At 32.2% G+C, this 14,138-nt stretch overlaps 1 protein-coding gene across 6 annotated transcripts in view; it reads right to left on the bottom strand.

Moving 5' to 3' along the window:
* The window catches only part of LOC139525571 (CD109 antigen-like), a 365,611-nt gene that overhangs the window by 18,341 nt on the left and 333,132 nt on the right, over positions 1 to 14,138 (bottom strand). For all 6 annotated transcript variants that reach the window (XM_071321031.1, XM_071321028.1, XM_071321032.1 and 3 more), the window contains exons 27-32: positions 13,415 to 13,550; positions 12,608 to 12,784; positions 11,425 to 11,506; positions 5,172 to 5,328; positions 3,599 to 3,676; positions 119 to 302 (exon numbers count right to left, since the gene is read on the bottom strand). In XM_071321031.1, coding sequence (XP_071177132.1) covers positions 119 to 302; positions 3,599 to 3,676; positions 5,172 to 5,328; positions 11,425 to 11,506; positions 12,608 to 12,784; positions 13,415 to 13,550 — 814 coding nt within the window. The remainder of the gene's footprint in view (positions 1 to 118; positions 303 to 3,598; positions 3,677 to 5,171; positions 5,329 to 11,424; positions 11,507 to 12,607; positions 12,785 to 13,414; positions 13,551 to 14,138) is intronic.

Raw genomic sequence — 14,138 nt, 5'->3', positions numbered from 1 at the left:
AAGCATATGTTCATCTAAATGGAAATTTAACGAAAAAAGAGAAAATGGATATCTATCAACATTAAAAATTATTCATGTTAAAAAATAGTACACGAAAGGGAAACGAAATATTTGTTACCATCATCTGAAATTGTTGAAACACCATTAAGATCAACCAAAACGTTGGATAGCTGCTCCTGGCTGTCACCAAGAGCAAAACAATATGCAAGAACTGCTCTTTGGAAAGCCGTCAGACCTGGCGTATTCTTGTAGAAGTTCTCCAAATATTGTAAAGTCAAACTTGCATCGAAGTTATTTGGAATCTAGACAGAAAGAACATGTATTTGTGTTACTGTTAGCAAAGAGTATTCGCTATTCCGAAAACCACATTAATCAAAGAGAGTGATGGCACTTAAGGAATTCAAATTAAGAAACTTCAATAAACCTTTAATAAAACACAAATATGGTCACCTTGGCAACCATGTAATTGTTATAAACTTATAAAGGAATGTCAAACGGCTATTAACTCTAAATCGCTATGCATTGGTAAACAGTTTTCAATATTTCTTCATCTCGAATTGTTCATGTGGTTAATTTATAAAAGTCTTTTACAAAATCAAAACTAAATTGACGAAAATACTTGGAACATGCATTTTTTCAAAGCCACTGGCTGTACAAAACTCCACAAGAGCCTTCCCAAACAAGCAATAAATATCATAGTAAAAGCTCTATAAATTTTGAAAAATTTAAATGAAAAAAAAATGGAAAACAACACGTTTAATAACTTATTGCGTCTGAAGCGTTTTTCTGGATTAACCTTCATCAGGAACGCTCAAAGCCAAACATTTGAAATCCGAAGATGTATAAGTACCGAAAATCGTTGAAGAGCTATATTTCAAAAATATCTAAAAATAAATAGCCAAATTCATCTAAAGCCAACTTTGCCTGAGGGAGTTGCTCAAATTACGTATTTTAAAAATCAATCAGCTTTTCGAAAAAATAGTTTTGACTCAAGCCATAAGGTACCAAGCTTTTAATTTGATACGCCAAATGCGCGTTTCGTCTACATAAGACTCATCAGTGACGCTCAGATGAAAAAAAGTTATAAAGTATATGGATAAAGACCATTGACGACCCAAAATTCCAAAAAGTTGTGCCAAACACGGATAATCAAACAGTTCATAATATGTATCTGACATCGAGAAAATATTAACAAACACTTTGTATCTATAATTCTATTTGTATGTCTAATTGCTTAACATTTTTGACACAATCTTATCTCTGTATTAATCATAGTTTCTGCAATAAATTGGTAAAAGTGTTCATTCAGGGTAAAATGACTTCTTTTATGTGTCGATTAACGATTTTGGTCAAATTGGCTTATGCGTACATATATTTTAAGCTGTTATGTTTACTTCTTAAAGTTATAATCTATCTATAATCATTTAAAAGATAATAATCAAGAACTGCAAACTTATTTGCCCAATTTTTTTCCTTGCTAAATTTACCAGTTTCAAACATTTACACCTATTTTGTCTGAATAAAATGACAGTCATTTCATGTACTGAACAAACTAAATAAAGGCAACAGTAGTATACCGCTGTTCAAAACTCATAAAACGCATTTAATTTAAATATAAGAGAACAACGAAACAACACTAAAATGTAACACACACAGAAACGGACCAAGCATCAGACAAAATTGCACGAGAATAACAAATATAACATCAAAACCAAATACATGAATTTAGGATAGACAAGTACCGTGACACGTCTCATCGCAATGTGAATTTACACTCAAAAACAAGAGAAAACAAACAACGCAACGTTAAATGTAACACACACAGAACGAACAATAATATAACAATGGCCATATTCCTGACTTGGTACAGGACATTTTTAAAGGAAAAAAATGGTGGGTTGAACCTGGTTATGTGGCATGCCAAACCTCGCACTTTAATGGCAATGTTAAATATAACATTAAAATGACAACATAATATAAAAATTTCTTGCACGTTTATCTTTTTACCGATTTCACGAAACACGGTGAATAACGAACCTTTTTCACGGCTGCACGTGAAATAAAAATGGCAAAACACGTTGCACGAAAATAACCTTTTACCACCCTCTTGTACAGCACTGAAGATCAAAAAGTTGAAAAAGGTTGTGTCAAATACGGCTATGTTTTTATGCTTGGGATAAGAACATCCTTATAATTTAGAACAATTAATGCTATTGCAAACAGTAAAATTTATCAAATGAATGTCAAAGATATACATAATGAAACTGAAGTAACTAATTACAGAAAACAAAACCCGAATACATAATGCAAAGACCAACACAAAATAGACACACCCGACTCAGTCCAGTCCTCAACGCAATAAATCCTAAAAATGACGTCACATACGATGGTGAAAAGGCACAAAAATTACGTCACATTTGAATTTATGAAATTTCTGAAACAGTACAAAAATGACGCCACATATGAAAAACTATATCTCAAAAGTAAGATAGAATTAGGATTGATTTAAGATAATAATAGAACTAAATACTGATATTACATTTAAACACAATGCATATTGCAATACTTATTAATAGCAATTAACTATAACATATATATGTCCACTTTGTTATGAATCCAACTTTAAACGTAAATTATCGTACAGATTACGTTGAACAAAATTAAACCTAACAAATGAAGGCGGTGATTATTTTTTCTTTTCATAACACATAAATAAAATAGAAAAGACGTCAATACATTTGACAAAATCGGATGAGAATTACAAATATAACATTAAACATTTAAACTAAATACATGAACTTGGGATAGACAAGTACCGTAACACGTATTATAGTAATGCGAATTCACACTCAGCAAAACAGTCACAATCGGGAATAAGTCACGTTTGGTAATTGAAAGATTAGACGACATAATGACAAACCACAATCTACCATATGGTAAAAATGTCCTTAGCTAGTTTGGTCAAAGACACATTGTATGGATCCACCAATTCGTGATGGTGTCCATAGATATCTGTAATTGTATTTAAGAGTATAGTGAATCCTGGAATTTGGGAATAATAAAAAAAGGAACTTCTGATCTGAGATCTGCATAATGTACCATGCTCTTTGAAATTTCATGCAATTTTTAATTATTAATGCCAAAAGTGTTTTACAATTCTTACAAGTCATTCAGCTTTCATTTGATAACAAAAACTCCCAAAATATTCTTAAAAGAATCGTTTTCTTTTGTAGACGAAACGTGCGTCTTGCGTATATACAAAATTTAGTCCTGGTATCTATGATGAGTTTATTTTCATAGCAGTGTGGACAAGAACATTTCTTTACGCGCTCAGGTTATAAATTCAATAGGTCATATTAGGCGAATATCCCTCTTTACGCTGCATTATCACATATAGACATTTGAACGGTGGGGTCGCAAAAGGTTCTAAACGTATAATGCGTTCAACTAGCAGAGGACTTAACCTTGTGTGTTGATTTCAAAGTTGAAAAGTCACGGTCACATGACTAAATTGCGTCTATTGGCTGATAAACAAAACGACGTCTGCCAATCAGAAGATGCGTTACATTCAAAATTAAATTATTCTTGTATTACTTACCGCATTTCCTGCATTTTGAGTTTCTTTAAATGCTATATACACATATGCTGTGAGCATGGGTCCGCCACTGGTACCAGTCTTAAATAATAATAAAAAATGATACATTAAAAAGTAGCATAATTCTACAAAATCCGTTTTCTGTAAATAAGAAAAACATACATTTTGCTGTACCCTTCAATTACTGTTAAATAAAGTTCTTTTATTGATCATTTTGATAAATCATATTTCTGCATATGAGGACCCAATTAACCTTGAACTAACAAGCACAATCTCGTAATAAACATTTTAAAGATGTATCGGCAAATCAAAAAGATAAAGAAGAATCAGGTTAAAAAAGTTTTTAGAACTAGCAGTTCACCTCCCTTAGTACTATCGTTAGTAAACGAATTTTAAACGGAACGGCCATTTGGTTAACAAATAGCTGTTCGAAAACTGCACAATAATTTGTTTTAAGAATTCTGTGTTCCAGTTAATTTTCAGACTTATTATGTTTAAAAATTGTTCTTTTATCATTTCACGCCAGCATCATACTGAAGAGCTACTAAACAGTACTAAATTGACAGCAAGCAAATCGACCGAAACGTATTGCTTTTACCGCAGTGAATAAGTCCTTTAATCAGTCATCCTATCGTTTTGGTCCAATTAGTATTTTGTTATAGTTCTTGTTTTGCTAACCATTTATGCTGTTTAGAACTTCTACATATAATTCATTGCTTTTGAGATAAAAGGCCAAAACAAGAAAATATATATCAATATAATCTTTATATGACAATATCATAACTTATAACGGGGGTTATCTACGAGTTTTGGTCATTAGGCATTTTTGTAGATTTTATTTTGTTGATAAGTTTCAACTTGCGACATTTCATTTAAAAACCAGACAACATCGTCAATTAACAGTTCCTTGAAAATGAAAAAGAATAGTGCAGTTGTATCTATGATGAGTTTATTTAAAATGAGACTTTGATAATGTTTACAACCACGGCATAAATCAAGTGATGGCAATAGCTTAAAATTGCCCATAGTGGGAATTCAAGTGTCAGATATGGAAACATATTGACATAATGTTGGAAAACGAACAAGGCAATTATTGGTGTTCTTCACAAATTATACATTGTATCCATCATTTTCATTTTAAGTCATGACGACCATGTTAGGTAACTGGCTGGAATACAAAAAAAAAAAAACCTGCATACTGTATACCTTAAAGATAATTCAGTGTAAGTTTATCGAGAGAATTGTAGTATACTGATGTTCAAATATCGTAAATATGTGTCAATATTGAGGGAAAGATGCAGATATAAAGCATATCTTCGTATTGCTGTAGTATTCTTAATCACAAGTTCATCAGGATTTACAAATAACTCAACTTTAATGGGTAAGTGTCGGTTACAAGTAGTCTCGTATTTTCAATGAGGAAGATCTTTAAAAAAGGTTAACGATGGCGACGGCGACTGCGACGGACGTCAGGTGATAGTAATATCTGACATGCCTTAGAGTTCCCGGTCTATTAAAGAGTCAGTGCAAACAAAAATGATTATGATTATGATTATCACAAGACGTATGCTATTACCATCATATCCTTGTGAATTACATTTCCAGGTTCATTAAAGGATCCGTCTCTATTAGACTGCGACATAATAGCATCTTTAGCTTCTAGTAACACTTTGTCATCAATGAAAATGAACTTGCTGGCCTGTGCAAAGGACTTCATAACAAAAGCAGTCAACCTGTAATCAAATTTATATAATTTTGAAATTAAAGATTAATATAAAAAAGAAGATGTGGTATGATTGCCAATGAGAAAACTGTCCACAGGAGACCAAAAAGACACATACATTAACAAATATAGGTCACCGTACGGCCTTCAACAATGAGCAAAGCCCATACCGCATAGTCAGCTATAAAAGGCCCCGATATGACAATGTAAAACAATTCAAACGAGAAAACTAACGGCCTTATTTGTATAAGAAAAATTAACGAAAAACAAATATGTAACTCATAAACAAACGATAACCACTGAATTACAGGCTCCTGACTTGGGACAGGCACATACTTAAATAATGTGGCGGGGTTAAACAAGTTAGCAGGATCCAAACCCTCCCCCTAACCTGGGACAGTGGTATAGCAGTACAACACAAGAACGAACTATAAAAATCAGTCGAAAAAGGCTTAACTCATCAGATGGACAAAAATACTAGTAGACATGGCCGGGTACTTATGGTAGCAATACACAGTTAGGAAAAAAACTTAAAATTGACACTCATAATTTTTAAACACCCTCTTTCCCCTCCTGTCTAACAAAGAAGGCCTTATATGTGTGTTATACATGTATATACTTATAGAAAAAGAATCTTCCATAGATTTGATTTCTAATGGTCATAAGGGTGAAATATAATTCCTCTTGGGTGTAACCTTGGCAACAATCTGCATTTCTTAGATACAAAATATAGCAAAAAAGGGGGGTGAACATGTCACAAAAGTCTCCAAAATTTGGTCTAGAGGAAAATTTCAATCAATTACAGTAATACCTTTCCTGAATCCATAGGTTTATATCCATCAAGTGGTCCCAAAAAAATCATATGCTTATCTGCTCGTTTTTTCATAAAATTGAATTGAAAAGATCGAGCGCAAAATCTTTGTTGATAAACACTACAATAATGTATGGACCTATGAACGGTACGGATAGGATAATACGGACTGTCAATCATATAAATGGCCTATAAAACATGTTAAAAACAATCTTAATGTCCATATAAACCCACTAAGAAGGCTATATTATTCTTCAATTATCTAAAAATCAATTTTATTGTACAAAAACTTTCATATTTAAAAAATTCACAGGGCCCATAATGCGAAACTAAACTTCTAACTGTGTATTGCTACCTTAAGGATAAACATTTTTTTCCCCAATTCCACTTTAAATGGATTTCTGTTTTCTACTAGCTAAAACGAGCAAATTAGCCTGCTAGGTTTGAAAATCGGTTCAGAAATAAATATTTTATGAAGGTTAGCAGTTGACACTGAAATGCAACAAAAAAGTTATTTTTATGAAACATGCCATGTCAAAGTGCATTTTCTCCTTTTTTAGTCAAATTTCTAAAACTATACCTTCTAAGCCTGTCTTTTCTTGTTTAAAAACTTAAATTAACCTTAACAGTAGACAAATTTTACAAGTTAAAGCTATTTTAAAGCTCTAGAATGTCAATTTTGTTGTGTATTACCATACCAAAGCCTTGGTTAAAATTTAGTAAATACTGAATTCATTTATAATAGCGGGAAAAAATTTAGGCTTAATTCATGCTAAATTGTGACTTTATACTTGCTAAAATAATAAATTTGATTTAGTCACATGAAAAAATATAAAGCGTTCCCTTCTAAGGTTTCTAAATAACGCGCAATCTTCTTTTCCAAGGGGTAGCCAATAAAGTTTCAATTTATGACTGAACCAAGTCTTTGTGTCAAAATGTCTGTATTGGTTGCTAAGGACAATAAACAACAAAACTAACATATATTGTTATTCTAAAGGTTGTTTCTCCCTCAGAATTGTATCTATAACCTAGTTATCAATAGATTTGTGGTATGATTTGTCTAAAAAAAAGCAATTCTTTGCTTTGTCAAATGCCATAAGGTAGCAATACACAGTTAGGAAAAAAACTTAAAATTGACACTCATAATTTTTAAACACCCTCTTTCCCCTCCTGTCTAACAAAGAAGGCTTTATATGTGTGTTATTCATGTATATACTTATAAAAGAGAATCTTCCATAGATTTGATTTCTAATGGTCATAAGGGTGAAATATAATTCCTCTTGGGTGTAACCTTGGCTACAATCTGCATTTCTTAGATACAAAATATAGCAAAAAAGGGGGGTGAACATGTCACAAAAGTCTCCAAAATTTGGTCTAAAGGAAAATTTCAATCAATTACAGTAATACCTTTCCTGAATCCATAGGTTTATATCTATCAAGTGGTCCCAAAAAAATCATATGCTTATCTGCTCGTTTTTCCATAAAATTGAATTGAAAAGATCGAGCGCAAAATCTTTGTTGATAAACACTACAATAATGTATGGACCTATGAACGGTACGGATAGGAAAATACGGACTGTCAATCATATAAATGGCCTATAAAACATGTTAAAAACAATCTTAATGTCCATATAAACCCACTAAGAAGGCTATATTATTCTTCAATTATCTAAAAATCAATTTTATTGTACAAAAACTTTCATATTTAAAAAATTCACAGGGGCCATAATGCGAAACTAAACTTCTAACTGTGTATTGCTACCTATACATCCCGACAACAAAAAGACAGTAGGAACAGATCTGAGAGTACTCACAGTTATCTGACAGCTACTTCAAAGCCACTAACAACTAATAAAAAAATCATGCATCTAAGACTAAACTATCAATCCGTACACATACAACATCCAATGGATTTAGTGTAAAGACGTCATAAACGGTTAGAGAAAAACCATGACCTTGTGCAATGCCAAGTTACAAGTATCGACAGATTGTAGATTCATGAATGTGTATATATAGAATAACCATACATTGTCTCGAAATATTAATGTTATTTGTACAAGGCTTAGAAACAGGCAGAAAGCGAGGCTGTGTCCCAGGTTAGGGGGAGGGTTGGGATCAACCTGTAATTCAGTGGTTGTCGTTTGTTTATGTGTTACATATTTGTTTTTCGTTCAATTTTTTTTTTACATAAATAAGGCCGTTAGTTTTCTCGTTTGAATTGTTTTACATTGTCTTATCGGGGCCTTTTATAGCTGACTATGCGGTATGGGCTTTGCTCATTGTTGAAGGCCGTACGGTGACCTATAGTTGTTAATGTCTGTGTCATTTTGGTCTTTTGTGGATAGTTGTCTCATTGGCAATCATACCACATCTTCTTTTTTATAGTAATATTTAATCTGCTTTTAATTTACTGATAACAAAATCAATATTTATATCAATAAAAAAAATATTCAATGATTAACCACGTTATGAATACAAATGTGATCTATCTTCTCAGAGGATGCAAACAGATGATGTTAACGACAATATATCGTTCAAACAAAAGCATCACACATTTAGCAGCTTTGTAGTAATGTTTAGCGTAACCGGAACTGAATTTAAGAGCGCACCATTTGATGTTAAAATGATAACATATTATAATGTGAAATAGACATTTGCTGAGCTGAGCAAGTTTTACAGTCAATGTGCATTGTGGACACATGTGATGTATATATATTCTATCGATGAGGAGAGAGACTCAAGTGAGATAAAAGGACCGTGAAATAACAGTGGATGAATCTATCAAGTTTTAGATTTTAAAATATAACTGTATATACAGTTTGAATACTTTTAAATAAGTGTGGTGGCGGTGTTTATGTCGTGTACATTTTATTATTTTGTACAGGTTATTACTTGTACAAAAACTTTGTATGAATAATTACATGTATGATGCCATCATACAAGTAATTACCTGTACACATATAATTGTACCAGTAATTACTTATACAATTGTTGTTGAGAAAAAGATAATAACTTGTACAACACAATATCTTTGAGTTGTATGTGCTTCTACTTTTGCTTTAAACAAAATGTTTCATTGAAAAACACCTTTCTTTGAGTTAGTAAGTCTGGGATTGTTGGTATTATTTTTCTTTTACTGTTTTCTCGTATTTATTTATTTGTTTGTTTATGATCATGAGATAGTATCCAGAAGTAAATCTTGTAATAATTAAATTCCTGTTTTTCCGTATTTTACTTGTAAATGGACTTAGTTTTTCTGCCGGGACACATTATATTGCTCTGTGGTTAAAGTTTTAAAAAAATTAATTACTTTCTTAACCTGTCGTGGATTTCTACCAAAAATGGACAGAAGCTTGTTTATGATATTAAGATAGTATCCATAAGTAAATTTGTTACATTTTTCCGTATTTTACTTATAAAGGGACTTACATTCATTCTGTGGTTAATTTTTTTTTAAACTTTCTTAAACTATCCTAGATTTTTACCAAACTTGGACAGAAGCTACTTGCAATCAAAAGATAGTATCGAAAGGAATATTTTTATTGTTTTTTTTACTCATTTTTGCTGAGCCTGCCATTGACATAAAAAGTGGGCGAGACACTGGGTTCCGTAGAACCCTTACAATTTTTTTCTTATCATAGAGAGTATGTATTTCTGAAATCTATATTAAGTTTGTTTTTCTTTTCTTTTTTTTCAAACGTGTATTCTGTACTTAGTGGGTGTTTATTTTTGTTGTTGTATGGGATATACAGGTACCCAGCCATGTCCACTCTGTGTAGTATTTCTGATTGTATCCATCGGATGAGTTAAGCCTCTTTCAACTGATTTTTATAGTTCGTTCCCTATGTTGTAATGTTACACCACTGTCCCAGGTTAGGGGAGGGTTGGGATCCTGCTAACATGTTTAACCCGGGCCAAATTATGTATGTGCCGGTACCAAGCTTGTCATTCAATGGTTGTCGCTTGTCGATGTGTTAGAATTTTTTTCATTCATTTTTGTACATGAATAAGGCCGTTAGTTTTCTCGTTTGAATTGTTTTACATTTGCCATTTCAGGGCCTTTTTAAGCTGACTTTGCGGAATGGGCTTTGTTCATTGTTAAAGACCGTGTGGTGACCAATAGTTCTTAATTTCTATCACGGTCATTTGGGTTCTTGAGGAGAGTTGTCTCATTGGCAATTAGATCTCATCTTCTTTTTTATATTAGTATTATAACTCAGACATACGACGGAACGCAGAGTAACAACATAACCTAGCATGAGACATTGAGCAAATTAAGCTGAACAGTTTGTTGCTACTTAAATACTGACTACTAGTGCAAAGTGACAGAGTCGTTAAAAGCAAAAATAAAATAAAACCCTTCCGCAATTCATTTCGAAAATAAATCATGAAAAAAAGTTGCAAATGTAATATCATATATTGGAATTATAGATTTAACCTAATAGATCAAAGTAGAAGCACATACAACTCAAAGATATTTTGTTGTACAAGTTATTAACTTTTTCTCATCAAAAATTGTACAAGTAATTACTGGTACAATTATATTTGTACAGGTAATTACTTGTATGATAGCATCATACAAGTAATTACTCATACAAAGTTTTTGTACAAGTAATAACCTGTACAAAATAATAAAATGTACACGACATATATAAGTGTATAAAGAAGATGTTTTTAATCCAGTGATATAATAGTGAATAATCAATAATAAGGGATTCTACACTTCAAGAGGATTTCCCAACTGAAGTGGTTCATCTGATAAAGGTGGAAAATACAGAATAGGTAACAGGTAACAGGTAACAGAAGCATTCTAATGTTTCCATAAAGTATGTTCTAAATTGTAGTACTTTCAATGAAGAATAGTTAAGTCGGTTAATTTTATTGTGGTGCTTCATGCATTAATATGGTAAGACATTAGGCTGCAATATTCCGTATCCAAATCGTTAGAAATCCCTTTTCAAGTAGAATGTTTTTTTTTATTTACATACTCACCTCCTTTCAAATTTGAACATGAGAAAATGTTATGAGTTAAACATGTTTTCCACGTTCAACACCGTTTACCGTTGAGACGACATTAACTGTCATTTTAGGAAAGAATTATGACTGATATATAAGATATGATACTTTTTGTTCAACTTGAGTGACAGAGGAACAATTCTAATAGGACCTGACATTTGCCTATAAAATATTCAGAATATAAATAGTCTTTCTTACACGTATAGACATTTCATATTTATGGTGAAAGGTTATACAATAAACATTTGACTTTGGTGGCATAATTTGAAGAATACTAACCATGTTGAAAAAGAATCGTCAGACACTCCAAATGCACTAAAACCTCCGTTTGGATGCTTGTAGTTAAGTTCTCGCTGGTACCCTGTTATACAGAATAGAATGTATTCTAATATACTAATACTGCTTGTTAGCAAGGCAATAAAAAGAAAACACATCAAAAATTTTGAAATTGTAAGAAACTAAGGTTTCAACTCCATTAGGCATTATTGACCTTAGCTGAATTTTAATATCTTGTATGTCCTTATTTGTTATATAGCTCTTCAACTGTTTAGGTTATAATACATTCTTGGCGTTCAAATATCGACTTTGAGCATGTCTGACGAAGATAAATCCATAAAAGCGTGATAGAATAGTTAACTAGTACCATAGCTGTATTTGGAAAAACCCATCGAAAATTTTGGTCCTCAATGCGCTTCAATTTCGTAGTATTTTAATTTGGCCTTTTTAACCTTTTTTAAAACGAGCGTCACTGATGAGTCTTTTGTAGACGAAAAGCGCGTCTGACGCAAATACTAAATTTACATCTTGGTATCTATGATGAGTTTATGTTTAAGACGCATGAAATTTGAAACATAACTTAACAATTGGCAAGAATATGCTTACTAAAGTTTCAGTCATTAAATGCTATAATCACAGAACAAGTCTTATTCATTTGCCTAATTATAATCGACATGCCAGTAATGATATAAACAAGATACAAGTACAAAATAATAACAACACAAGGCATTAACACATTGAATACAATTGTCATTATTTTTATTAAGGCATCAGGTCTTTTGGGGAAATTTTCCTAAAATGGAAAACTCGAGTTTTATACTATTGTTTTTCTTTGACCATCAATATATTCTCATCATACATTACTTTAGATTATTAATGTTCTAAGAGTTGCAAGGCGAATATCTCAACTCTGTTGATTCCATGTACATTTTAGTTAGCAGCTAATAATTTAATAATCCTAAATCAGTTTTTGAAATGAATGTGACCATGTTTTAAGCTTTCTATCTCGTCAACATTTTCTCCAAAAAAATATTGCCTACAGATTTTGATACGTCATAAGCCTATTTCAATATGCTGAATTACCTAGAATTCAAGGAATCGAATATGACATTTCATAACAGCCCAATGCGCATGTCTCGTAAAACTCTCTCATGTTGTGCACCTACGAGTTCTTAATGAAATTTACCTTGTTGCATGTTCTTCTCAGCTTTCTGCTCGATTTCCGGTTTCACATTGTTTACAGCTTCCATGTAATACATAGCATATATATTTGGAACTAATGAAATCATGTTTTGTTCTCCACATCCAAATGGTGCCCTTATCATGGAGTCAAGATTTTGTAGAGATTGTCCAAATATATCACCTTAAAAAAAACACCAAAAAATATAAGGAATCCTTCTGCCAAAAAAGATAAACATAAAGTAATGAAAGAACAGATTTCCAATTTTTCATGTGTACCACATATTTCACATATGAAGGACAACTTTTTTTCGTCATAACATTTTATCAATATATTAAGGCAAGTATCGTACACTCGAGAGTGCTAACTCGAAAATTGAATACAATAACAAATTTGGAAAGCCTCGATAATAAAAATTTCAAATAGGTGTACTAAATCTGTCTTAAGCTATTAAGGCTAGGAGGGGGGGGGGGGGGGGTAACCTGAGTGTCTGAATGATTTTTAATTTTCTAGAATTTAAGCTTACACATATATTAAACGATATTCATTGTCAGCAAAGGATCACTGACTGCTAAGCTAGTGATACCCTAGGGGATGAAATGTATACCAACAGAGCACGTGTAATCGACCTTGTGGTCATGATAAATTATCAAAGATAGCAAACATAATTTAGACCGTTGGAAGGGGGTTATCTAATTGAGGTTAACATCCATCCTATGAATATATATATATAAATTATCATAAAATAGGGGCGAAAGATACCAGAGGCACATAATTTATCTCGTATCAAGGGGGAAAATTGTATAAACTAACCTGTAACAGAAACCGTTATTTTCCTAGAGTCAGGAACAAAATCAGAAGGAAACTCTGGATTAACTAATAATGTCTGCAAGGTACTCTGTGCTTCAAACAGCTGCTGCACTCCACCATATTTTGTCTTTCCTTCAGGCTAAAATAATGAAAAATTAATTGCACAAACAAAATAACAAGGTCAAATCCTTGATTCAATATCTTGTTGAAATATATCAAGAACGAAATCAAAGGCATCAAAATCAGACTCTATCTTCTTTGATAGTCAAAATGCTGTTCTCTTACAACAAATAAACATATATACAAGAACATATATGAACCCTATCAATTCCATTAATGTTTTACAATAATTTCAATCAATGTATTGCATTAAAAAACATAAATATGAGTTAAAGAATGACAGACCAGGAATCTGCTTAATAAAAATTTCAGCTTAATCTGGGCTGAGTCTCTGATCTGCGTTACTAAGATTGCCATACACCATGGAATGATAGCAATTGCTTTAAAAATGTCTCATTTCTTCCGTAAAAAATGTCATAATAAACTGACGAGCTACCACGCCGAAATGATATGACTACAAATAATCGTCCTAGGTATGAAGGTCTTATATTTAAGGTTTTAATGCAAAAACGTGTATCCAAAGGATAAATTAAAGGATGGAAGGAAGGACGAACAAAACCATCACCATAGCCTCTGCGGCAAGAAAGGCAGTGGAAATACACAAATA

The sequence above is a fragment of the Mytilus edulis genome, chromosome 5, assembly GCF_963676685.1.
Source record: "Mytilus edulis chromosome 5, xbMytEdul2.2, whole genome shotgun sequence".
NCBI classification, from domain to species: domain Eukaryota; kingdom Metazoa; phylum Mollusca; class Bivalvia; order Mytilida; family Mytilidae; genus Mytilus; species Mytilus edulis.
This window is presented reverse-complemented; position numbering and strand designations above follow the sequence as displayed.